The following is a 26,120-nucleotide window of genomic DNA, read 5'->3' as shown; positions in this document are numbered from 1 at the left end:
TTTACTTATATTACAGTCTTAGTACTTAATTTTGCTACAACTAAATATAATAAATGAATGACTTGTATCAATCCATAGATTTTTATTAAAAGTTCACGAAGCATCGAAACTAACTCCTAAACGAGATCTTGAACTTGTGTTAAAGATGATCACGTGATCACTTAAGCTGTGAACGAGAGACGATAACATCACTGTCTCAATAAGTCATCTATGAAGAAGCTTTCTGTATCTTAGGGATTGTCTCATGAATTACCTTTTTCTGTAGATTATTCATTTTAAATCCCACCACATATATAAAATTCATAAAACTTTGCAGCTAACATTCTTTGTCATTAAAAGCCACCAAACAAGCATCAAATTCAAAGTTCTGTTTGAGTTCAGTAATATTACAGTTGTGAATGATTTGTGAAACAGTAAGTTTCCTACAGAACATTGAAAGAAGTTATGTATTCCATAGTTTCAGAAGTTTTCTGTACGTTTACCAGTGATTAGTACTGATTTAGAAACTGTACGAATAAGTAGAAAGCCACTCACTTATTATTTTAGTTGTAAAAAATTGTATCAGTAGAGATGTTAAAATATGGAAAATAATAATTTGTACATTGATGACTTGTAAAGTTCTGTCACACTGTGTTTGTTAAAATCCTACAATAACAATAATGATTAAGTAAATGTGAAATTCCGCCTTTGTGAAACATGTGTAAGTTATTTGTCACAAATTAATAAAACTGTTATTACATAATAAACGTTTTATTTTCGCTGTAAATTGTTTTTAATCAAAATATAATATGATAAGTCAATATTATGTCCTTTTTATGACCCAACGTTTGTAAAAGTTGAGAAAAAGTAATATGTGTAAATTATTTTGTTGCATAAAGTCAAATTAATAAAAGTATTATTACATAATAAATGTAATATCAACAATGTAAATTGCTGTATGAAGTCAATTAGTAAAATTAATTCTAATTATTGGATGATATTGCTTATTGCAGGGTGATTTAAACCTATAGTCATTTATTGTTTGCATTGAAAAAACGTATATAGTTGTGATCATATTACATTAAATAATATTGTATGTTATTGAAATACACTTGATTACTAATTAAAAGAGTAAGTTTTAATTCACATGTCGTTCTTTTCGGACATAAGAATGGTAAGGAAATTTATTTAACTGATGAATTAGCGTTAAGAGTTTTTTTTATGATGATTTAATTAATTAATGAATTAGTGTAAAACGTCCTTCTCAAGATGTATTTATTGAAAATGATTTAATGAATTGATATTAAGTGTTCTTTTTATGACAATTTAATTATAAGTGTTTTTAAATAATTAATGTTAAGTACCATTTATAGGAATGATTCAATTAATTAACTATCGAATTAATGATTAATTATATTCTTGTTGAGGTATATATTGTATTAGTCATGAAAACTTAGAAACACGTTCCCTACTTTGTTGTACAATTAAGTAATCCTTCGTTATGGCTGCCCATCTCGTATCAAACTATAATTTCAGCCCATAAGTTAGTAACCTCTGGTGACAATTTGTTTAACTGTGGCGTTATGGCCGCCTGTCATAACGACTAATAATGCGTCCTTTTGGAATTATGAAGTCATCTTTGATGACATTACACTCTTTTCCCTTCCTTATCTTCCGTCTTCATGCGTAATGGAGATACGCCACTTCCGCCTACGAAGTGCTTCCCGTACTACTACGTACGTTTCATTTTGATTCAAATTTTCACATTTTTCCATCCATTGTATGTAATAAACCAGAATTTTATTACAAACTTCTTTTTTTTTATCTTTTTTCTTTGTTCTAAATAAACATATACTTTTATAGTGATTGAAGAATTGTTCAGTTTATCCACAAATATATGTATATTTGCAACAGATCTTAATGAGCAGTAATTAAGAGTAATTTTTTTAATCTTATAGTGAAGTATCTTTATTTTGTCACACCCCCAGTGGCACATTTGTATGTTTGCAGACTTACAACGCTATAAACCGAGTTTCGATACCTGTGGTGGCGGAAACAGAGATAGCCCATTGTTAAGCTTTGTGCTTAACTAAATAACAACTACAAAATTTTATTATAAAACTGTTCAATGAGCTTTTAAACTTAAATTCAACGTGGCGATCAAACCCCGAATTTTCAGCCACTAAGGGCAATTAATAGAGTAATAACATCTTATGTTACACAAACTGAACAAGTTCAAAATATTTTATACTATGTGTGACGTTTATGGCATCATAATACTGTTTAATTTAAGTGCACCACAGTACTGCTTTGACTTTGTTTGCTATTAAGTTTCCTTTTTTTATAATACGTTTAAACTTTGGCTATTTTGCTGGTTTAAGCATTAAGACTTATATTTCTTATTCATTTATACATCTAGTCTGAAAAGTTGTATATTTTAATTTTTCAGTCATGTTAGCAGTCGGTGTCAAGGAGTCATCTAGATTCAATAATTTATTCACTGGCCTGAACTTGGTTGTCCTTCTGTTTACTGTTATAGCTGGGAGCTTCAAAGCTGACATAGCAAACTGGAAGTTGTCCAAAGAAGACGTAAGTTCTATAGCGTCCATCACTTTCATTCATTTAAGAATTTTGAATTAATGTCGATGAATATGGTTAGGATGTCAAGCTGCGTTGTGAATGGTCCAGAGTTCGAGACGTGATGTCTGTGGAAAAGCTTCGTACTGTTGGCACGTTACAAAAATATTACAGTAAATCCTATTAGTTGATTTAAAGAGCCGGACAAACACCTTGTGTCAACGAGTTCTGTTGTCTGGCTTCCCTCTTTTTGGCCAGGTAATTAGGAGGCTTGAATCCCAATCTGAGGGTCACGGGCTCGAATCTCCGCCCCACGAAACATACGCGCCTTTTCAATCCCACTGCTTGTTGGTAAAAGAGTAGCCCAAGAATTGGTGATAAGTGCCTTTACTCTTGTCTTTCTTTTCCAAATTAGGGACGATTAGTACTGATACTGATAGCCCTCTAATAGCTTCGCACGAAATTGTAAACAAACCAAATATTTTTGCCAGTAGCTCAAACTTAGGAACGACTATACCTGAATACTGAGGATCCCTGATTTGTCTGTTTATTCCACCAGAACATAGGATGCCGTTCATGTTATAAATTTCAAATCTGATAAATTTACCTGTGTTTATGTATTAGACTTATACAGAAACAAACTATGTTTGCTGTGACGGTAAGACACTCTTACTTACACGATATTTTACATATCTGTATACTTCAATTTGCTTTACCCATTATTTTTTTAATAGATATGTTTAGAAAAGTTAACATTATACAAAATCCGAAGAAGTTTATGAAGATTTAATTACAGTTGTTATAAAACATTCAGTAGGAAGCTTGGATTGAGCGAAACGTGTCCTCAACAATGGATATGGCGAACACAATGTGAGGTTGAAATATTATTATAATAATACACTTTTCTAATTCTTAAAAATCCATAAGGGCACTAGATAAAGAATGTAGCGTAAACATTATGACAGGTTTAACACTAGTGTCGTATGAAAAGTATTATTAACTAAATTGATGCTACTCTAGTTTGAAAGCTGCGTTCGCACACTATAAAAATTGTTGTAAGAATCTTTGCCTAATTATTTTCTGCGTGCCAAGCATGTACACATTTGTATCAAACTAATAAAAATTATTATATAAAACCTTATATCTTGTTATGTATACTGCAACGTATCAAAACTGGAGATGAAAACGAAAAGTGGCAATACATTACCAGCTAAGAAATGCGGTAGGTAAGTCAATACATATTAACTGTATCAAAGTTGCTTGTCTGTCTCAAAATTTTGCTCTAAGTTACTCGAGCATAACCAGTACTATTTATTGAAATGATAGCAAAGAAGAAAGCCAGCAGCCACAGCCAGTTCTTGAGCTACTTCTGGCTGACGACCGAATAGTGCCATTTGACTGCTACTTAGAGTGCATTCATAGCCTCAGTGTACGACAACGGGCCACGAACAATTAATTCTCGAATCAGATTCACTGTACGGCACATAACACAACTTGGCCACGCCCAGACCATTTTTGTTAAAAATAACTTGAATTACACAATATTGAGATTGTCATTCAAGTACGTTTTACCTCCTATTTTAATCTTGACACGATCTTATTACAAAAGTTCACAGGTAAACCTATGTATGATAGATAAACCTGTAATGGAATGGTGTCCTGTCCGGGGTTAGGTATCACTTTTCTCATCCGCTTGTGACATTGAACTCAGAGTTAGGATCGCCTCCTATATGTCGTATAATCATGAGTTGCATTTATGGCTTATGTGCTCTTTCCTTCTGTGTGTTTCTCTGTGATAAATTTTACTAGTTGCTGTTGTTTTCAATAAAACACATAAACAAGATCAGAAAACTTTTTCTATATAAGTGAAATTAATCTATTAAATTTGTAAAGGCAAAATATTCTTGACAACTAAGGAAGAAAATTAAAGCTATTTGGTTGAATTTGAATATTTGAAAAGCAGAATATGTTCTGTTTTGATAGTTCATCACTTTGGTTGTTTCTCTTTGTTTCCGGGTGACACAGGGTCTTTTATGTCCAAGATGTCCCAGGGAAAGTGCATGTATGTTTTTGCATTTGCAGAAATGATGCGCCTATTTTATTTTCTTGCAGGTTCCAGATAACGCAGGTGAAGGTGGATTTTTGCCTTTTGGCTTTTCTGGCATAGTGCGGGGAGCTGCAACTTGCTTTTATGGGTTTATTGGTTTTGACGTGATTGCAACAACAGGTAATTGACTGTCAGATCCCTTTAGTGGTAATTAATTATTATACTATCTAAAAATCTTAATTTTTAAAAGCTAAATTTTCAGCAGGGCGATTACCTTCTAGACAGATCTCACGAATAAATTGTCCATTCCTTATACGTTAAACGTCTGAACCCAGTATTTCTTTTCTAATATAATATTCTGAAGCTACGCAGCTTAATATATGATAATGTCTCCTAATACAACAACTCTTAAATAGAAGTATCGGTGATGTCACTAATATTTTGTAGTAATATCTCATACGTCGTATATTAATAGTTTTCTCTACAAACGTTAATAATATGGCGGATAACCAAAGTTCTCTCAAATGGTGATTTGAGTAGTTTGTCACTTTTGACAGTTTTATAGTTTCATTCATTCCTCTGTATCAATACAGTGTCAATAATATAGATTACATCGTTTGGAATGTTAATATTATCAGATAGCAACCTTATGAAGCTTATATTTTAATGAAAATCCCTTTTCAGAGCAAAAGGTGATATTGTGACTTACGTTTGGTTTCAATAAACTCCTTCGCATAGCAAAATGTCTTCCTTGTAGTACTTAAAGGTTTTCACGTTTTCTAGGTGAAGAAGTGAAGAACCCCCAGAGAGCTATTCCTATTAGCATCGTCTTATCTTTGCTATTCATTTTCTTGGCTTATTTTGGCGTATCTTCAGTCCAGACTTTAATGTGGCCTTACTGGGACCAATTCCAAGCTGCTCCTCTTCCGTACGTGTTTCAGATGGTAGGATGGCCCTGGGCAAGATGGGTGATAACAATCGGAGCTCTAGCTGGCCTCTCTACAAGGTATAATACCTATTCTCTTACGACTGTTTTTAACTGCTTTCCTATCTATAATAATTACGTAGTGATTACACTATGTAACAAAATTTTTACTTTTTCTTGTTCCTGGGCAGAAAGTGTTATTTCCCAGTTGCTTATGCCTAAAGTAAATAGAAGATTCCTATTTTTCTCTTCAAACTTTGTTTTTGTGACCTGGGTAATAAAATTTTCAAATCTACCCATTTTCCATAATATTCCGGGTAGATTCAGTGCTGAGTACCTGATAGAGAATTTTGTAGAACTTACGAGAATTTTCAAGAATTTTTCATAATAATATATATATATAGAGGGTCTCACCATTCACCACTTCAGTTTAGTTCTAGCTGCCTAAGCAAACACATAGACCTATCTGATTTTATCAGAGATGGCATCAAGAAGCTGCAAGAGTTCTCCAGACTCATTCTGCTATGTATGTGGTCAATTTATCAAGAGAAGAGCGAAAAGGTACTCTGTGACAGCATCTGCTAAAATGTGTGAAGCCTACAAGGCATATTTCGGCATGCCAGTCGGGGATCAAGACAAATCATGGGCACCTCATTTTACCTGCGAGCACTGCAAAAAAACTCTAGAAGGTAAGACGGACAATTTTTGCTTGCTTGAATAGTAAGATTTTATATTATACAAATTTTAGACCTTTTAAAATTTAAATATCTTTCGGTGCACCTCAAGAAGAAATAAAACAGCGTCAAGACCTTGCTAGAAGCCTTGAAGTATGATGAGTATAGCTGGGAGGTTATCGAAGACTTCAAAATGGTGGCATTCCTGGTCGGTCATTAAGGAGGCTTTACCACGTTTTCCTGTTATATTTGCCTTTGGGACAGCATGGACACCGCAGCGCACTATAACAGGAAGCACTGGACACAACGGATCGAGTTGTCTGTGGGGAGGCACAATATCAAGTGTAAACCACTAGTCGACCTCCAGAAGGTGTTTTTCCCACCATTGCACATAAAATTGGGTCTTATGAAACAATTTGTCACAGCTCTTGATAAAGAGTCTGAAGCCTTCAAGTACCTTTAAGACTTTTCCGTAAGCTGTCTGAGACAAATTGGACCACAAATAAAAAAAATCCTAGAGTGCACAGAATTTCCCAAGAAGCTCAGTAGGAAGTGGAAAAAAAGCTTGAGGCAGCTTTATCACAGTGATTTGGGGCTTCTTGGACAATCACAAGACCAAAAATTATGTGGAACTGGTTGAGTTTCTGGTGAAGAACAACGACAAAGTTTGTTGCAGGATGTCACTGAAAATCCATATCCTTGACGCTTATCTTGACAAATTCAAGGAGGACACGGGAGCTCACTCAGAGGACCAAGACGAGCGCTTCTACCAAAATATACTGGACTTTGAACGCCGCTACCAAGGAGCGTATAATGAAAACTTTATGGGAGACTATATTTGTGGGCTGATACGTGAAAGTGATTTACATTACAGTCGCAAATCTCGAAAAACTACTCACTTCTAAACATTTTTGTATAGCTTTAGTCTAAGTACATGTTGTTTCATTCAGACCTTATGTAAATGAAAATGTGCAAATTTGCCCGTTTTTACATAGGAAACAAGTTAATTTCTAAATTTCATTATCCAGGTCACAAAAGCAAAGTTTGAAGGGAATAACAGTCATTTTCTGTACTTTTACAACATAAGCAATTAAGAAATAACACATACTATCCAGGATCAAAATTTCTGTTACACAGTGTTATTATTGTTATTAAAACTCTATAACCATTGAACTTTACTCACTCGACTTGGAGAACAGCGACTATTCTTAAATAAAAGTTATAGTTATTAACTAACGTTTAATATTTCTCAGCCACAAGATCCAAAATAATATCTCGATTGATGGATATTTTTAACATTTCATATTGTAGATAACTGAATTGTAGTTGTCAGCATTAATTTCTTCGCGCCATCAACCAGATCATTTCTTTACGGATCATTCCCAAAAACCTAATCATATTCCTTTGGTCCTCAGTCTTCTAGGCTCCATGTTTCCCTTGCCTCGTATTTTGTACGCCATGGCCAGCGACGGTGTCATCTTTCGTAGATTAGCAAAAGTAAACCCTAGACTTAAAACGCCTCTCTTGGCCACAGGAGTGTCTGGAATACTCTCTGGTTAGTAAGATATAGTAATGAAATTCTAAGTATATTTTCTTAGCCCTAAGTATCTCTTACCTATTAATATGTATATTAAAAATAAGTGCTTTAGAAGGCTATTTATACACTGGAATGAATATACTAAGAAACCGACATTAGTTTTAAGCTGCTACGACAGCATTCATGGCGTATTTATATGTAGTGCTTTGGAATAGTAAACGAGGTTAATGAAAATGTGAATACACGTATGAAACTGTTTGTTATGTGCAAAACTCTTGCAATAAGGAATAAAGAGAAAATGTCCTTGCATTAAATGCATTCACATTGTCCTGAAATGGATCAGAGTAAGTCAGGGATACTCTGGTTCTCGTCTAGTAACTATAATAAAATTATCCAGCAACCACTTACCTTCTACTAGTGAAAGGGGAAAAGATATGTCAAATGTACATGATTCTCCAGGTCTAGTAATTATGATAATATTTTCAAGAAACTATTTACCATCTTCTGGTCTCAGAAAGACGTTCTGAGTTTTCGAAAGAGAAAGTTGACGTTACGTAATATAAGCACATGTAACTATGTAAAAGAGTGGCAGGATGAGGTTACGCAATCTCTCTGATTGCTCTTATTATAATATATACAGTATTTTAATATTTAGTATATTATAGATTTGCATTTAATCGTGTGCTGCAACATTAATTACATATTCTTTATTAATAATTATTATTAATATTCAAGTTGTAAACAAGAAATATTTTTGATTATTTACTATTTTCTTTAAATAAACTTATAATAGGGTAAATAATTGAGGAAAAAGGTTTTCAGTGTTTGGTTTAAAATTATTTCTAAAATTGTCTTTAAATAACCTTAAGAATGACGTGAAAGAAAGTTTGAGATTTTACTAATAATGTAATGTAACCTTAAGAATGACGTGAAGGAAAGTTTGAGATTTTTACTAATAATGTAATGTAACCTTAAGAATGACGTGAAGGAAAGTTTGAGATTTTTACTAATAATGTAATTTCTCTTTCTCTAAGTTAAATGACATATTGAAGAATTAAAAGACATTTATTTTAAAAACAAATATTATGAAAACTATATTTTGGGAAAGTGTTGTTAAAACATTTTTAGAACAAATTATGTTCGGCCATTCTCCAGTAATATACGATACAACAAAAGTACGATGTTCGTGACGTTACCATAGCATTTGAAAATGATAACAGTAATACAATCTAACTTGTTTTGTAAATCAAATAAAGAACTTTTTTTCACTTCAACTCCCATCATTAAAAAGCTTCTAAGAAAGATGCAGTTATTTGAGATATAAAAGGAATATATCGCAATTGCAGTGATACAAGGACTGCATGCTTTAAACTAAAATCACAGTAAATGCACAGCTTTTGATATCAAATACATTTCCAATAACTATAGTTAAAAAATTAACATAACTCCTCCAACACAAAAATAAAACACATATAAACCAAAATTAAAGAAGGCGATTTTCCAAAATCACCACAATAAACTGCTTTTACAGTACCTTTAATTGACTAAAGTATCTTCAAGAAAATGAAATAGTAATCAAGAAATAAGAACTGTAATTTACAGTTACAGAACGACCAAGTCGAATTATCATGAGTTAACTTTCGAAATCTCAGTGCTTTTCCCTGTAGTGCAATAAAACTGAATATATTACAAAAACAATTACAACAACGGCAGTGTTTACAATTTGAAAACGTTCTGCTTCTAATATTGTTTCTCAATTTACTCGTGTAATTTACTACTGCTGTACTTACGTTGGAGAAACCGTAAGAGGCCCACTCCCAAGGATAGGATAACACATTGACTCTCTGTATAAACAACAACATTAAAGAAACGTAGTTGAACATCACTTTTAACTAATTGTTGTTAAATAACTATTGGTATGAAGCCACCATCATTCCTAGTAAAAATCCTAATAGAAAATTTAAAGAAACTATTTTCATTGAACGACTACGACCACAAATCAACAGAGACTTATAATTTATTTTTATCATAACTACTAGTTGCTATTGGTAACAAGTTATGTATTCAACAATATCATTATTTCGTCTGATAACTTAACAAAACGTAATATAGCACTAATGCTATAGAATCAATTAAAGTTAATTATTTAAGCCAATTGATGCTCAATACTGTCACTTACGGTTTGTTATTTGTTGTTGTAGAAAGCTCCTCAGACAACTTTAAAGCAAAATGTTATGTGTCTAATTGAATCTAAAAATTAGTGTGAAATAAGGTCACTACTAGAATTAAAATTTCGATGTCCAAAGAAAAAATAAAATAGGGCAGATCATTTGACTGGTTATCTTAGAACATAGCCAAATTAGGTTATCTACTGTGTCACCAAGAGGAATCGAACGCTGCATTTTAGTATTGTATGTCCATAAACTTACCGCTGTAAAACTATTATTTAAGGTTGATTTTTAATTTCTGATGAAGATCCTTTCTGTTAAATAGTTCTCAATAAACATCAATATTTTTATAAAAGTAAATTACTTTTACTTTTATACTTTCAGTTAATATTAATGGAGTTGAATGTTTTTAAAAATATTGGGAATAGATTCATCGTAATGATCAGAAGCGTAGCATAAACGGAAAGTTTGATATTCATCCATTTTGTTTTTAACTCTAGAATGTCTTCCCGTTATAATATTGTTTGGAGAATGGACACGATAGCCTATAATTTTTTTTTGAAACGGCTTCTTGACATTTCAGTCCTAAAATGTCAGTAATAAGATATTCATCCGTCTATAACAAAAATCTGTTTTATTTTCTACATTCCAAGTTTATGCCTTTCGCCAGGCTTAGTTATTAAAAGCTCCTATGCCTAACGAAGGGCACACTTCCAAAACATAGCAAATAAAACAATTTTTTGCTATAGACGAGTATTTTACCTTTTTACCAATATTTCATTTAATACTTCTGCCATATCTTGTGGTCTTCACCAACAATCGGTTTTTACCCAAACAGGGGAAAAAATGAAACATTGTTTATATAAGTATTTTAGGTGTAAAACCTAACATTTCCATAAGTTTCACATTTGATCCGCTGAAATTTATGATTTATTCTAAACTCTACTACCTGTGTTGTCATTCACAAACAGTAGTGATAAAGTAAAATCAAGATTTCGGGAAAACTTTTTATTTTCAGATTCATTTTCCCTTCGTTACTGCTGTAGGCTTTTGAAACAGTTGTTTAATCATACATATCAAAGGCATTACGACGAGCTCGCAACGAATGCAAGTGAACAATCGACTGTTATTGACTCGATGTTAGTACTCTGAGTGAAACAAATATTTAACCATTCAGAACACAACGTTATACAATACATCATTTGATAGATGAAAACCTTTACTCTCGATTGTTTATAGGTCCCTCTGCTGGTACAGCGATAAGTCTACGGATTTACAACGCTAAAATCAGGGGTTCGATCCCTCTCAGTGGCCTCAGCAGATAGCCCTATGTGGCTTTGCTATATGAAAAACACACATACACACTAGTGGTTATAAGTAATATATAATTAAATGTAACGGAGAAGTATTAACAATTCTGAAAAAAAAGGATATGGTAGGTAGGTGTGTGCAGGAGGGTCCGATTTTATTTTCGATAGCTCTGTAAACAAACACAATTGAAGTAAAAAAATATGGTTTCTCTGCGCAATGACAATTTTATAGATAGTGATTTACGTTTAATTTCGCACTTTTTGAAGAAGTGGTAGATAATACAGAGAAGAAAAGATGGCTCGCGAAAATGAATCACAATAGGGGAAGGTCAGGATTTTTTAAAAACTTGCCTTGTAGAGTTAAGAACTTTAAACTTATATACTGTTAAGATATGGATTATTAATAGCTAATATTTTATGATATTGTAATTGGTATAACGTGAGTAATTTAATAAAATATTGAATGTAAGACACTAAAGCCTTTCGTTATATGTAGTAAATGATACGTGGTGATAGGGTTCATTGACTGTAAAAATAATCTCCAAAACAGATAAAATTATATATTTAATAGTTCAAAGTCAAGCAGTTTTACATTTCCTCGGTTTAAACCAAAAGTATGAGCAACATCGTAATGTATTCTCAACTCTTCCATTAAATTCTTTATATTGTCATTTTTAGGAACGTTTGCATATAATTGATGGTATATTATGTATTTTGTCAATTTTATGTAAACAGCTAAAGAGACCTGAATTATTTTTCAGATATAAGAATATAAAAAGGAATAACTGGTTTAATGTCCTTTCTAACTATACAGAATATGTATCTATATTTTTTTTCACAGTTGGTGAGTCACAGTTTAATACAATAGGTCATAGTGGTGTGTTCTCCTTAGGAATCCTTGGAGGAAGTAAAAGAACTCAAGAATGAGCCTAAATACATATTAATTCTACAAATAATAATATAAGTGAAACATTAACGACACTGTTTGAATGATATTTTAAATTTACTTATACTGGTTATGTATGTACTAGCGATTGTGTATAATAAGAGAACCTTTACATGGGGACTACATCATTGAATAGAAAAGTATATTAGGTTTAATTACTACAAAATGTAAACCTCGAAACATAAGTGTTTTGTCAGTATATAACCCATATTATCCCAGTCACGTGATACAAGTAGTACTTGATATTTCAATAATAGGAATTTATTCTTATATGTTTGGTAGGTGTTATGGCAATGATGTTTGATGTCAAGGAACTTGCCGATATGATGTCAATTGGAACACTGTTGGCTTACTCATTAGTGGCGCTTTCAGTTTTAATACTAAGGTAAGTTACTATACAATTTGGTATAAAGAACCTCCCCTATATGGTTTAAGTCGAAACACTTTTTTCCTAACTAATTAGTGCCCTAATGATACCAAAGTAAATTACAATGGCATTTCATGAATTGGACAAATTTTGACTTAATGGCACTTTTCGTGTGATACTAAAGTAAATTTCTGATATCAAAATGTTTAATTTTATCCTTATTATGATTACACTATGTAACACAATTTTTACTTTTTCTTGTTCCTGGGCAGAAAGTGTTATTTCCCAATTGCTTATGTCTAAAATAAATGGAAAAGACCCATTTTTCTCCTCAAACTTTGCTTTTGTGACCTGGGTAGTGAAATTTTCAAATTTACCCATTTTCCAGAACATTCCAGGTAGATTCAGTGCTGAGTTGTTGATAGAGAATTTTCTTGAACTTACAATAATTTTCAAGAACTTTCTAGAATGTCGTAGAACTTACGAGAATTTTCAAGAACCTTTTATAATTTTCTAGAACTTTTCATAGTAATATATATATACAGGGGCTCATCACTTCAGTTTGGTTCTAGCTGCCTGAGTGAACACAAAGAACTAGCTGATTTTATTAGAAATAGCATCAAGAAGATGAAAGCGTTCTCCAAACGCATTCTGCTATGTATGTGGTCAATTTATCAAGAGAAGAGTGAAGAAGTACTCTGTGACAGCATCTGCTAAAATGTGTGGAGCCTACAAGGCATATTTCGGCAAGCCTGTCGGGGAGCAAGACAAACCCTGGGCATCTCATTTTATCTGCGAGCACTGCAAAAAGTTTGTTTTTTGAATTTCGCACAAAGCTTCTCGAGGGCTATCTGTGCTAGCCGTCCCTAATTTAGCAGTGTAAGACTACAGGAAAGGCAGCTAGTCATCACCACCCACAGCCAACTCTTGGGCTACTCTTTAACCAACGAATAGTGGGATTGACCGTCACATTATAATGCCCCCATGGCTGAAAGGGCGAGCATGCTTGGCGCGACGGGGATGCGAACCCGCGACCCTCGGACTACGAGTCGCACGCCTTAACGCGTTTGGCCATGACAGGCCGCACTGCAAAAAACTCTAGAAGGTAAGAAGGACTGTTTTTACTTGGTTGAATAGTAAGATTTTATATTATACAAATTTTAGACCTTTTAAAATTTAAACATATTTTAATTTATTTTTTTAATTTCCAATAGTATAAATAAAATATCACATATAAAATATTTTGCATGAAAACTTTTTACACATTGGTTGTGGATGAAATCAATTTATTCTTCATAATAACAATTTTATTTTGCTCTTTTGCAGGATGGTACAGAGGAGAAAATAGAGCCATGAAGTTCGCTATTCCAATTGACATTAGCCCACTGACTACTCAATCAATTGCTACTTTTGCATGGTGGACCCTTCCAAACGTCGGGCTGGCAAGAATGCATCTGCTATCATTTATCCGGACCTTCCATCATCCATCGCTCTAGTGCCACACTGCCCTGAGCTCTCTGTACCCACTCCGCCAGAGAGAAAGCAGCCATCCTCCAAAAAGAGCAGCAAATCAGGAGAGGAAGTAGACGTTGAAGATCCAGATTACAATTTCAGAGGTGCAGCTGGTGAGATAAACCCATACTACCCCAACCAAAGAGACCTCAATGACTTGATCAAAAATCCTGGTCTAACAAAGTCGAATGCCGAGCTTTTGACATTTAGGCTCAAGAAATGGGATTTTTTAGATGAAAGTGTGCAAGTCGCAAGTCAGAGGAAGCGTCACCGACATTTTTCAAGCTTCTTCACTAGTCAAGATGGGCTCTGCTTCTGCCACAATGTATCCGGTCTATGAGAGATAATAAGAATTACCTGTAACCCGAACGAGTGGCGCCTCTTCACTGAGAGCTCATGCAGAATCATCAAAGCTGTGCTGCTCCAACAGCGTCAAGACCTTGCTAGAAGTCTTGGAGTATGATGAGTATGGTTGGGAGATCGGAGACTTCAAAATGATGTTATTCCTGATGGGTATCCAAGAGGCTTTACCAAGTTTCTCTGTTATCTTTGCCTTTGGGACAGCACGGATACAGCAGCGCACTACAACAGGAAGCACTGACCACAACGGACCAAGTTCTCTGTGGGGAGGTACAATGTCAAGTGTGAGGTACTAGTGGACCTCCAGAAGGCGTTGTTCCCACCACTGCACATAAATTTGGGTCTTATGAAACAATTTGTCACAGCTCTTGATAAGGAGTCTAAAGCCTTCAAGTAAATTCGAGACTTTTCCCCTAAGCTATCTGAGGCAAAGGTTAAAGCTGGTGTCTTCGTTGGACCACAAATAAAGAAGATCCTGGAGTGCACAGAAACCCCAAACCACTGCAACAAAGCTGCCCAAAGCTTTTTTTCCCTTCTTACTGAGCTTCTTGGGCAATCACAAGGCCAAAATTATGTGGAACTGGTTGAGGCTCTGGTGAAGAACAACGACAAAGTTTGTTGCAGGATGTCACTGAAAATCCATATCCTTGACACTTATCTTGACAAATTCAAGGAGGACACGGGAGCTCACTCAGAGGAGGAAGACGAGCGCTTCTACCAAAATATATTGGACTTTGAACGCCGCTACCAAGGAGCGCATAACGAAAACTTTATGGGAGACTATATTTGTGGGCTGATACGTGAAAGTGATTTACATTACAGTCGCAAATCTCGAAAAACTACTCACAGCTAAACATTTTTGTATAGCTTTAGTCTAAGTACATGTTGTTGTTTGTTTTGTTTGTTTTGGAATTTCGCACAAAGCTACTCGAGGGCTATCTGTGCTAGCCGTCCCTAATTTAGCAGTGTAAGACTAGAGGGAAGGCAGCTAGTCATCACCAACCAACCGCCAACTCTTGGGCTACTCTTTTACCAACGAATAGTGGGATTGACCGTCACATTATACACCCCCACGGCTGAGAGGGCGAGCATATTTAGCGCGACGCGGGCGCGAACCCGCGACCCTCGGATTACGAGTCGCACGCCTTACGCGCTTGGCCATGCCAGGCCCTACATGTTTCATTCAGACCTTATGTAAATGAAAATGTGCAAATTTGCCCGTTTTAACATAGAAAATAGTTTAATTTCTAAATTTCATTATCCAGGTCACAAAAGCAAAGTTTGAAGGAAATAACAGTCATTTTCTGTACTTTTACAACATAAGCAATTAAGAAATAACACATACTATCCAGGATCAAAATTTCTGTTACACAGTGTTATTATTGTTATTAAAACTCTATAACCATTGAACTTTACTCACACGACTTGGAGAACAGCGACAATTCTTAATTAAAAGTGATAATTAGTAACTAACGTTTAATATTTCTCAGCCACAAGATCCAAAATAATATATCGACTGGTGGATATTTTTAGCATTTCATATTGTATATAACTGAATTGTAGATGTCAGCATTTATTTCTCCGCGCCATCAACCAGATCATTTCTCTACGAATCATTCCCAAAAACCTAATCATATTCCTTTGGTCCTCAGTCTTCTAGGCTCCATGTTTCCCTTGCCTTGTATTTTGTGCGCCATGGCCAGCGACGGTGTCATCTTTCGTAGATTAGCAAAAGTAAACCCTAGACTTAAAACGCCTCTCTTGGCCACAGGAGTGTCTGGAATACTCTCTGGTTAGAAGAATATAGTAACGAAATTCTAAGTATATTTTCTTAGCCCTAAGTATCTCTTACCTATTAATATGTATATTAATAATAAGTGCTTTAGAAGGTTATTTATACACTGGAATGAATATACTGAGAAACCGACATTAAACATTTTTGTATAACTTTAGTATAAATACATGTAAATCTTGATTGAGACCTCATGTAACTGAAAATGTGCAAATTTGTCCGTTTTTACATACAAAATAGGTTAATTTCTAAATTTCATTATCCAGGTCACAAAGCAAAGTTTGAAGGGAATAATGATCATTTTATGTACTTTTACAACATAAGCAATTAAGAAATAACTCATTCTATCCAGAAACAAAATTTATATTACACAGTGTTATATATTATTGTGAAATTAACTGTGTCATTACAATGGTACAATAAAAAATACAGCAGTATTTTTGAGCACGTGCTTTTCTGCTTTTGTTTTGATGCAAAGCTGCTCATTGGGCTGTGTTCTATTCATCAAGAGGAATCGAACATCGATTTTTAGCGTTGTAAATCAGTAAATCCTGAACGCATCCAGAAAAGTTGTACTTTTGTTCTACTTTTTTAAACTAGAGGAAATTCAACATATTCTGAAGACAAGATTATTGAAGGTGAATTTATAAGCGCTATAATGAAATTAAGTGAAAATTATGCTTTGAAGGAATTTATGAATATAAAATACATTAAAGAAGCACTGCTCGAAGTAAATTTTAAGTGGTCTAATATTGTGATAAATAGCAAGATAATAAATGAATAAAATATAACTACCTCATACATTAAGTAATAAAAAACTAAAAACGACTAAAAACAAGGTTTTAAAAGAGATCATAAATAACTCATAGCATCATAGCGCAATTATGTAATGGTGTTTTAGGCTCTGTATTTTGTTAAACCCGGCATGGCCAGGTGGTTAAGGCACTCGAGTCGTAATCTGAGGGTCACACCAAACATGCTCGCCCTTTCAGCCGTGGGGGGCGTTATATGTTACGGTCAATCCCACTATTCCTTGGTAAAAGAATATCCCAAGAGGTGGCGGTGGACGGTGATGACCAGCTGCCCTCTCTCTAGTCTTGCACTGCTAAATTATGGCTGACTAGCACAGATAGCCCTCAAGTAGCTTTGTGCGAAATTCCAAAAACAACAAAACAAAACAAACAAACCCTCCCTAATTTAGCAATGTAAGACTAGAGAGAAGGCAGCTAGTCATCACCACCCACCGCCAACTCTTGGGCTACTTTTTTACCAACGAATAGTGGGACTGACCGTCACATTATAACACCCTCACGGCTGAAAGGGCGAGCATGTTTGGTGTGACGGGGATTCAAACCCGCGACCCTCAGATTGCGAGTCAAGTGCCTTAACCACCTGGCCATGTCGGGCTCGCCCTCTCAGTAAATTACTTCACGTATAAATATCCTATCCCTAAGGAATTTATGTTACCTTTGATGTATTTTTTGTGTACACAATTTTCAACTTTGAACCTGAAAAGTGAACTGTGGCTGATACAAGAGATAAAGGAATCAGAAAGCGAAAACTTTTGCAGCAAATAATAAGCGTTGACATTTTTTTTGTTTAGCATTTGAGCCGTGTAATGCTTAATTAAATACATTCTTAAATACTATTATTTCATTATTATCACAATGAATGTCAGCAAAATCTTTTATCAGTTAGGAGTGAAAAGCTACAGATTCAGTAAAAAACTGAAGTGGTACCTATAAGTACATGTGAAGTCAGTATATTTATGAGTTTGGGTTCATAATACCAGCAATTTCAAATGATGATTTGAAACAACCCAATCTTTTATCGTATTGCAGAGATACAACATAAATTCTGTTATTCACAAAAATACCATACGCATTCATTGTTCTCAGAAAAAAGACCTTGCCTCAGTTCCAGTATTGACTTATTTATCTCCTAACTAACCCTGACTCTGACCCTGCAACAATGATAATGAATTAGTCAAATAAAGTATTTCAATAGAATTTCTTCAAACCTCCTATTTATATGTTTTTCGGAACTAAGTGATTGTTACTTCATTGAATACGTGGATCAATAGGAAAGAATACACTACTGTGCGTAAGGAGTTACTAAATAATATTTAAGCAAAAATAATTGTATTCACTGGCCACAACCTTACTCCTCGTGTTCATCATAATGATAGCTGCATAATGGGCTATCTGTGCTCTGCCTACCACGGATATCGAAACCCGGTTTTTAGGGTTGTAAGTCAGCAGACATACAAAGAATTGATATTCTAATGATAAGCTACAGAAAAGATATAACGAATTGAATCCCTTGTATGACCTTCCAGAGGGCATATTTGAGGCTAAGGAAACATGTACTGTGTCATCGATTATGAGAGGCTGGAAACCCAGTTAAAAGATGAAAGATGGAATTTTTGATTAGTTTTAATCCTAGAGTATTAGTATATGATGTGCAGGGATTGGAAACAGTGGATCCCTTGAAGATGTTGTTAATTTGTTATATCCTTTATTAGATAACAGAAACATACGTACAAACTATATGTTTCTTGGACACACCTGGCAATATCTCTTCAATAATGATTTCAGATCCTAATTTTAACTTTGACTTTCATAAATAACTGAACTTTTCGTGATTTTAGTTACATTTTCTCTTAAAAAGTGTTGTGCACCTGATGTAGTTTCTTAGATCTTCTTATTAAAGTTAGACTACAGAAAGATCAAAAAGATTTTTCTGCAATCGTGAAGTAATTAAAATATATCTTAGAAATAAGAGAACTGATGTTATGAAGTAGCCAGATCTATCACCTGATATCACTCCGATTGAAAAACTTATGGATTGAGTTAAACTGATTTACAAAAGATTGTAAGGCAAACATGAAAGACGAACTTTTTGAAGTACTAAAAGAAGGATGGCAGTCAATTACTCAGGAATATCTGCACAAACTCATTGAAAGCATGTTACGTTGGTGTAAAGCAGTACTGAAATCCAAGGTTACACAAAGTAAATATTAACTTGTAAAACTGGCTTGTGTTATTTTGAGTTTCATTTTTTTATGTTTCATGATCACCGGTGGGCTTTTTATGGATTCTTATAGAATGGTGTTAACCTTTAATTCAGCATGTGATATTATATGGACTGGTCCTTTCATGCCAATCCACCCTGCAACGGTATTAAACGCTGTAAATCCAAAATAATGTGAAGGATTTATGAAACTAGTGCCATAAAATGTATGTGTTATGACTTCACTCCTGGAATACATGAGATAGTATATATGACTGCTACTAGTGAAACAGATCGTATATATGACTGTTGCTAGTGAAACAGATCGTATATATGACTGTTGCTAGTGAAACAGATAGTATATATGACTGTTACTAGTGAAACACTTCAGCTTTAAGTTATTAAACACTGATCGTGAGACCGCCGTCTGTCCAGTTTGCGTTACATTCTAGGATTTTTAAAATATAAAATTGTATGACATTGAATCAATTCTTTTCACACTTCAGAACAACGTGAACAATATCTATTTCAATAAATAACATTTTTGGCTTTAATTCAGTGTATAATTTTCAAATAAGAACCATTATATTTTTTTGCTTATTCTGTTTTCTCCTCGATTTTACCATAAAATGGGGGTGTTTGGGATTAAGATTTTAGTTATGTGGATAGATTTTTAAAATCTGAGAACATGCGTGGTAAATTGGTCTTCTAAGTTACCGACTTGGGAGAAAATCACACACACCAGTGGCTCAGCTGTAAGTCAGAGAGATTATAACTCTAGACACGGGTTTCAATACTTGTGGTGAGCACAGATAGCCTATTTTGTAACTTTTTGCTCAATAGCAAATATAGAAAAAGAAACTTCTCTATGAGTTATTGGAAGAATTGTGTTGTTTTTTTCTAAACTGCAATAGAAATAGCTGTTAAATGATTTACTATATAGTTTTATATTTAGTATCATTACAACTATTCAGCCAAAGACTGGGTGGAAGACAGTTTTTTGCATGTTTTTATCTAGGTGTGTGTTTCAAAACACTAGTCAAAACCAAATCACTGTCAAGTAGTTTTTGAGAGCACAGTTTATTTTGTTATAACCTTAATAATAAGCGACAACATGATAAGCTAAAGCACTTTTGAGCATTTCCTGCTTGTAGAAATGTTTAAAAAGTCATACATTTAATATAAGCATGAAATGTTTGTAGAAAGGTGCTTAACCTTTAATTGAGAATTCCTGTGGAATTACAGGCTGATTTTCATTGTCATTTGGCGAATAGTTGAAGACAAAAACTCTGTGATTGTACTTTTAGTGTTTGGGTTCTTTATCACATATTTTAGAGCTTTCTGAGGCCACATGTATTTGCTGATAATTTCTAATTCTGTATATTAAATTACTTATTAAGATTTTTCAATATACAGTGTAGAGAAAATCTGCACCTACTTTCAAATTTAAATTCTGCAGAATATTTCGTGCACTAACATTAAATCCATAAATGTTTCATTTGAAAATTGTGTTTTAATCTTACGCACAAATCTGCACTAAAGGAATTTCAATTTTCAACAACAAACATTTCTCCCACAGATACCAGAAAGATATTACAGATTCCAGTGAATTGAGCACAGAAATAAACACATACCAAAATGAAACATCAGCCACACTTCAACAAGTTTTAAGACAGATCATAAACTTAGAGAGGATTAACAAACCCACATCACTATCTTCAAGAGTTAGTCTAGGCCTAACTTTGTCAACGGGTGAGGAGTGATGTAAAATCCATTACACTCTGTTAGTTGTAATCTTATAAGATAATGCTTTTTATGGCTTCCGAATGAATGTTAATCAAAAACAAAGTAAATAATGAATTGTTTTCATTTTTTAATATACAAGTAAACTTAACAAATGAAATCGAATAGCAAATATTTAATGAATTTACATTTAAACTGCTATTTTTTTATTAAATTAACACAAGGAATGGTACCTTAATATAACAGAAACTAGATATTACTTCAAATTTCTAAAAACTTACAAATACTATAATTGTAGAATGTTACATTAATTCAGTGATCAGGAAAATCTCACTTTCTATGTAAAATTAAATATTTATATATATATATAGCTTTAAAACTTATTTATTTTTTCTTTATTTTTTGCTTCAAAAAGGTGTCGTAATAGTCATTCTGGATTCACTACTGATAACCTACGAAAACGAACTCGGTAACCAAGAAGTAAAAAGCACCACTATAGTAGCGTGTGTCGCTTTTTGCGGACTTTTACTAGTTTTTGCTCTATGGAAGCAACCTTGTAATCATAAAAAGATTTCTTTCAAGGTTAGTATAAAATATTTTACAGTTTTATTCACTTTCATGACTTATCAGCAACACAAGATTATTATGCAACTGTAAATAGAAAATTTATAACCAACACTTTTGTTAAATCTTCGGACTGATTGATTGCAGAAGAAGCTACATTATATAAGCTTAATTTTGAGAATAAACAAGATCATATAACTCCCACATGTTGTACAGCTTAGTGCGTTTATCTAAACAACATTTGCTCAAAAGTGCTTGGTATAAAACCATTTAGATCCACGATTGATTTTATAACTTGAAAAAGCTGAGTAATATTTGAACATATCCAAAACTAAAACGTATTGAACTACACAACTATTAACTTCTTGGGTTAGATTCTATATGAGAGATTTAATTTGTTTTCAACGTAAAGGGCTATCTGCACTATGTCACCACGAAATTTGGAGTGTAAGTCCAGAAACTTACCGTTAACACACCAAGGAATGAAAGAGTTCACGTGTACTGCATAAGCTGACTTATATACCTTATTTAAATTTCAAACTGTCCACTAAATGACCAGTCTGAGCTGTTTAACAAAAGTGTTGGCTACAGAACAAAACCATTTTAATGCGAGATCTGGCTATTGTAAGATCCTCTAGATATCATTTGTAAAATAAATATCTGTGTAGTTGAAATACATACATACATAAAGATTAAAATTTATTTCACTTATAAATGTGAAGGTGAATGAAGATCCATGAATACTGTATAACTTATTATATTAATGAAAGGGGGAAGAGTTTTTTAATAATATTTTTGAACCGAATGTGATTTAAAACAGTAATGACGTGTGAGCTCGTGTTATTGAAGCTTTATTCTGGGAAACAGAGAGCAAGAAATATTCATAACACAGTAAAATAAAACAGAAAATTACTACAAAATTTACTTGTATAAAACTGTTCCAAGCTTAGCCAGGTATATAAAATATAATTACAAGTTAATCACTCTCTTATTACAATGAAGTTTTTCTTCTACAGTGTAGGTTACAACAAACGTGGTATTTTCATTCAGAGAACGTAACTATTTCTTGATTACATTTTGTCATAAACTGTTGAAATTTCTCCTATGTTTGGCTTTTAAAGTCAGTGTATTTCTACAAGTACTTTTTTCACACCCAATACAGGTACCTCTGGTTCCGTTTCTGCCTTTTCTGAGTATTTTTATAAACCTATACTTGATGCTCAAACTCTCAAAAATCACCTGGATCCGTTTTGCTGTCTGGATAAGTATAGGTAAGAGAATTTACGTGTAATTTTTATATATTTTTAAAATGAGAGTGTGTGCTGAAACAGACGTATTTTATTCGTTACTGAAGTTCTGTTTACTCATGTTCAGTTCACGTAAAGTGCTAGTTTATAAAGTTTGTTGAACAGTTTTAACAGTTTTTTTTTCATTTTCTCTGTTTTTCTCAGCATTTTGATACAAATATTATTTAAATAAAATAAAACAAATTAATTACATTAATAAAACGGCACTAAGACTAAGGAGGAAATAAGCTGTTGAAAAATAAACACAGAAAACGTCAGCTCTGAGAATTGATATATGATAATATTTGATTTCCTAATAACAACTTTCAATACTGCGTTGGGCCAGATGGTTAGGGCGCTCGACTAGCAATCTCAGGGTCGCCGGGTCGAATCTGCGTTCCACCAAACATGCATATTCTTTCAGTCTTGGTGGCGTTATAATGTAACAATCAATGCCATTATTCGTTGGTAAGAGTAACCCAAGAGTTGATGGTGGATGGTGATGACTAGCTAGCTACCTTTCCTCTAATTTTGCACTGCTAAATTAGGAACAGTTATCGCAGATATCCTTCATGTAGATTTGTGTGAAATTCAAACTGCATTACTTTCTTCCTTTTCCAGCACACTAACTAATTTGTCTCATCGTTACTATAAGATCGTTATGTTCTCATTATTTACTGATGGTAGTACTATTAAATATATATATATATATAAACGATAATAGTGCTGCGTTTGTTGTAGTACAAAGTTGCACAGTATGATATATAAGCTGTTCTGAACGTCGAATCGCTATCCCTAGTGGCACAGTGGCATGTCTGCGGACTCCTAGCGCTGAAAACAGGACTTCGATAGCTGTGGTAGGCAAAGCACAGATAACCTAGTGCTTAGCTTTGTGTTGAATTCCAAACAAACAGAACTCGACTCTTATTGCTATGAGCTCTCAAGCTTGTTATTCCACAACCGAAGAAACAGATAATCTTCAGAAGTATCTTCCAGGAACGTTATACAAAATCTAAGCGTTCGTCGTTCGAAACAGTTGCGTTTCGTTTTCAAATAACAGAGTTTTAATAAATAACAAAAATTATGATATAAATGCCTCTCAGTGGCACAGCGGTAATTCTGATCATGGTGAGCACAGTACACATAGCCTATATATAGATTTGTGCTTAATAATAAAGTTTAAAAATTCCTTAATTTCTTTGTAATAACTTACGATAAACAATTAAATTACTAAAGACAAAACTAAATTTTTACACCAGAAGTGACTAAAAAACCTTGGTTTAAGCAGTGAACGTGGAAGAAAATGTTTGTTTTTTAAAGGATAATAATGAGTCGTAGTTATTGTTTGTTTGTTTTTTTATTTTGCGCAAAGCTACACGAGGGCTATTTGAGCTAGCCGTCCCTTTTTTTGCAGTGTAAGACTAGATGAAAGGCAACTAGTCATTACCACCCACCGCCAACTCTTGGGCTACTCTTTTACCAACGAATAGTGGGATTGATGGTCACATTACAATATTCGCACGGTGGCCCGGCTTGGCCAGGTGGGTTAAGCCGTTCGACTCGTAATCTGAGGGCCGAGGGTTCGAATCTCGGTCGCACCAAACATGCTCGTCATTTCAGCCGTGAGGGCGTTATAATGTGACGGTCAATCCCATTATTAGTTGGAGTAGCCCAAGAGTTGGCAGTGGGTGGTGATGACAAGCTGCCTTCCCTCTAGTTTTACATTGCTAAATTAGGGACGGCTAGCAAAGATAGCTCTCGAGTAGCTTTGTGCGAAATTAAAAACAAACAAACAAACAAATACCTGCACGGCTGAAAGGGTGAGCACGTTTGGGGCGACCGAAAATCGAACCTGCAACCCTCAGATTACAAGTTGAGCGCCTTAACCACCTGGCCATGCCGGGCCCGTAGTTAATGATTGACAGAGTGACCAACATGCGAAATATGCACTTCACTTCTTAAATTTACAATAGTTTGTATTTAAACATTCAACATTTCATGTAATTTGGATAAAGATTAAAAACAGGTTTTAAATTAATTATTTTGTATTCGTTTCTGTAGGTATATTCCTTTTAGATTATTTGAAAAACACTAAATAGTCAAATGAACGAAAATTAACTTTTATAAACAAAATTTTTGATCGCATATTTTTATCTTTTGTGTTAGGTCTTCTTATATATTTTGGATACGGTATATGGAATAGTAACGAGCGTACACGTGTACATGGAGCTCCTATCTCAAAAGTTTCCTCTACAGCTCAGCTGCAAAACTCATTTGAAAGCTACAGAGACAATGAAGATGTTGATTCTAGCAGTTCAGCTGGACAAGAAATTGAAATTCCTAAGACAGAGCAGACGACTGTCACTAAATTTTAAATTATGTATTAATATTTTCTATTACAAAAACAAACCCACAATGGTGAAACTGTTCTGCTTATGAAATTCTTTAAAGATAACTGTTTAAATTTGTAATTATTAATAAAAATAACAATCTATAAAACTTTTTATCAATGTTTCCTGATCATCGTAAATTTTCTTACATTGTAACATAGCAAATATCCTGTACTAAAAATACTGAAAGAATGTTTAGAAAAAAAGTTTTACATTATTTTATGTTTTTAAATACGTTTTACTTTATATAAACAATAGATAGCGCTCTTATCGTTTACTCCTTTCATTTTTGTTATTTTCTCAAAATTTACTTAATGATCACATAATTAACAGTTATTACACAAGAATATATATGCTAATGCTTCAGTGTGTCTTAAGATATTATATAAAGTGCCAGTGTATCTTTAAAATTGTATTGTTTTTTGTATATATATGTGTATGTGTCATAGACCAGAAACTTTGCCTTTTAGATCCTTTATTAGATTAAATAGTTGTAGTAAGTTGTATATTTTTTATTACTAATATTGTGTTTTTATTGTCGAACAGTAAATAAATACTGTTGTAATTCTGAACTATTTGTGCTGTTTTTGTTTGCAATACAAACTTAAACTTTCGTCATCATTAAGTTTTGTGTTAGAAAATACGTCACTTTCGAACCTGACATTTATTGATATTATTATTAAACTTTATAATAGTTACAGGACGCAAACTTCTGGGGATTCCAAATTTATAAAATATTGCACTTATATGGTTAAAATCACGATTTGCAGGATATAATTTTCTTCACTTTCTTCTCAACACCTCTCCTAAACACAGGAAAGACTGATTCTTTTGTAAATGTAGTACGGGTATTTACAGTTAACTGCAAGCGTGGTTTTAACGTAAGAAATGTTTTGGGACAAAGTCAAAAATTAGATTTCAGGCAAATTCA

General features: G+C 33.7%; 1 protein-coding gene across 1 annotated transcript in view; it reads left to right on the top strand.

Annotated features, from left to right (window-relative positions):
• Positions 1 to 25,685, top strand: part of LOC143223100 (cationic amino acid transporter 2-like) — a 38,697-nt gene extending 13,012 nt beyond the window's left edge. The window contains exons 6-14 of the mRNA XM_076450549.1: positions 2,429 to 2,568; positions 4,669 to 4,783; positions 5,387 to 5,609; positions 7,618 to 7,757; positions 12,446 to 12,548; positions 20,786 to 20,958; positions 21,365 to 21,531; positions 22,676 to 22,784; positions 24,966 to 25,685. Coding sequence (XP_076306664.1) covers positions 2,429 to 2,568; positions 4,669 to 4,783; positions 5,387 to 5,609; positions 7,618 to 7,757; positions 12,446 to 12,548; positions 20,786 to 20,958; positions 21,365 to 21,531; positions 22,676 to 22,784; positions 24,966 to 25,174 — 1,379 coding nt within the window. The 3' untranslated portion in view covers positions 25,175 to 25,685. The remainder of the gene's footprint in view (positions 1 to 2,428; positions 2,569 to 4,668; positions 4,784 to 5,386; positions 5,610 to 7,617; positions 7,758 to 12,445; positions 12,549 to 20,785; positions 20,959 to 21,364; positions 21,532 to 22,675; positions 22,785 to 24,965) is intronic.
• The last annotated feature ends 435 nt before the right edge of the window (positions 25,686 to 26,120 follow it).

This window comes from Tachypleus tridentatus, chromosome 8 (assembly GCF_004210375.1).
Source record: "Tachypleus tridentatus isolate NWPU-2018 chromosome 8, ASM421037v1, whole genome shotgun sequence".
In the NCBI taxonomy this organism is placed as follows: Eukaryota; Metazoa; Arthropoda; class Merostomata; order Xiphosura; family Limulidae; genus Tachypleus; species Tachypleus tridentatus.
This window is presented reverse-complemented; position numbering and strand designations above follow the sequence as displayed.